At 71.5% G+C, this 925-nt stretch overlaps 1 protein-coding gene across 1 annotated transcript in view; it reads left to right on the plus strand.

Annotated features, from left to right (window-relative positions):
* Window positions 1-238: 238 nt before the first annotated feature.
* Window positions 239-925, plus strand: part of DUSP4 (dual specificity phosphatase 4) — a 13,886-nt gene continuing 13,199 nt past the window's right edge. The window contains 1 exon segment of the mRNA XM_008049345.2: window positions 239-924. Within this exon segment, the coding sequence (XP_008047536.1) occupies window positions 592-924 (333 nt within the window). The 5' untranslated portion in view covers window positions 239-591.

Genomic DNA, 925 nt, shown 5'->3' on the forward strand with positions numbered 1-925 from the left:
AGCGGCTCGCGCTCCATTCAAGCGCCGGGGAGGGAGTTGGAGGAGGGGCCGGGAGGGGGCGGGGAGCCGGCGCGGGGGGCGGAGAGGCGCCCGGCCGAGAATGGAAAGGGGCGGGGCTTCGCGAGGTAGTACCGAGTCCCTCCTCCCCCGGGAGACCGGAGGAGCATTAATAAACCTATAAGCCGCGGAGAAAACTCTGGCGAGGGCAGTGCGCGGAGCTCCGGCGGCGCGCGGGAGCGGCGGCGCCAGCGGCGGGAGAGACAGGCCCGGCCAAATACACTAGAGGCCACCACCAAAGCGAGCCCGGGGTCTCGCCCGTAAACACGCTCCCCTCCACGGCGCCTTCCTCTTTCCCCCGCGCGCCGTCCCGCTGGACGCCCGAGGCCGCTCCGACTGCTATGTGACCGCGAGACCGCGGGAGGAAGGGGACCAGGGAGAAGGAGGCTCGCCCGCGGGAGCCCCCGGGGACCAAGTTTGCTGCCACTTCTGCGGGCGCCCCCTCCTAGCCCTCGCTCGCCTCCTCCTACAGCCTTAGTCGGCCCGGGTGCTCTTCGCTTCCTCGCGCGCCCGGCCGCCTCGATCCCGGCGACCATGGTGACGATGGAGGAGCTGCGCGAGATGGACTGCAGTGTGCTCAAAAGGCTGATGAACCGGGACGAAAACGGCAGCGGCACCGGCGGCGGCGGCCACGGCGCGCTGGGGCTGCTGAGCGGCGGCAAGTGCCTGCTGCTGGACTGCAGACCGTTCCTGGCGCACAGCGCGGGCTACATCCGCGGCTCGGTCAACGTGCGCTGCAACACCATCGTGCGGCGGCGGGCCAAGGGCTCCGTGAGCCTGGAGCAGATCCTGCCCGCCGAGGAGGAGGTGCGCGCCCGCCTCCGCTCCGGCCTCTACTCGGCCGTCATCGTCTACGACGAGCGCAGCC

Source organism: Carlito syrichta, unplaced genomic scaffold (assembly GCF_000164805.1).
Source record: "Carlito syrichta isolate Samal-C Ts95f unplaced genomic scaffold, Tarsius_syrichta-2.0.1 Scaffold132473, whole genome shotgun sequence".
Lineage (NCBI taxonomy): Eukaryota > Metazoa > Chordata > Mammalia > Primates > Tarsiidae > Carlito > Carlito syrichta.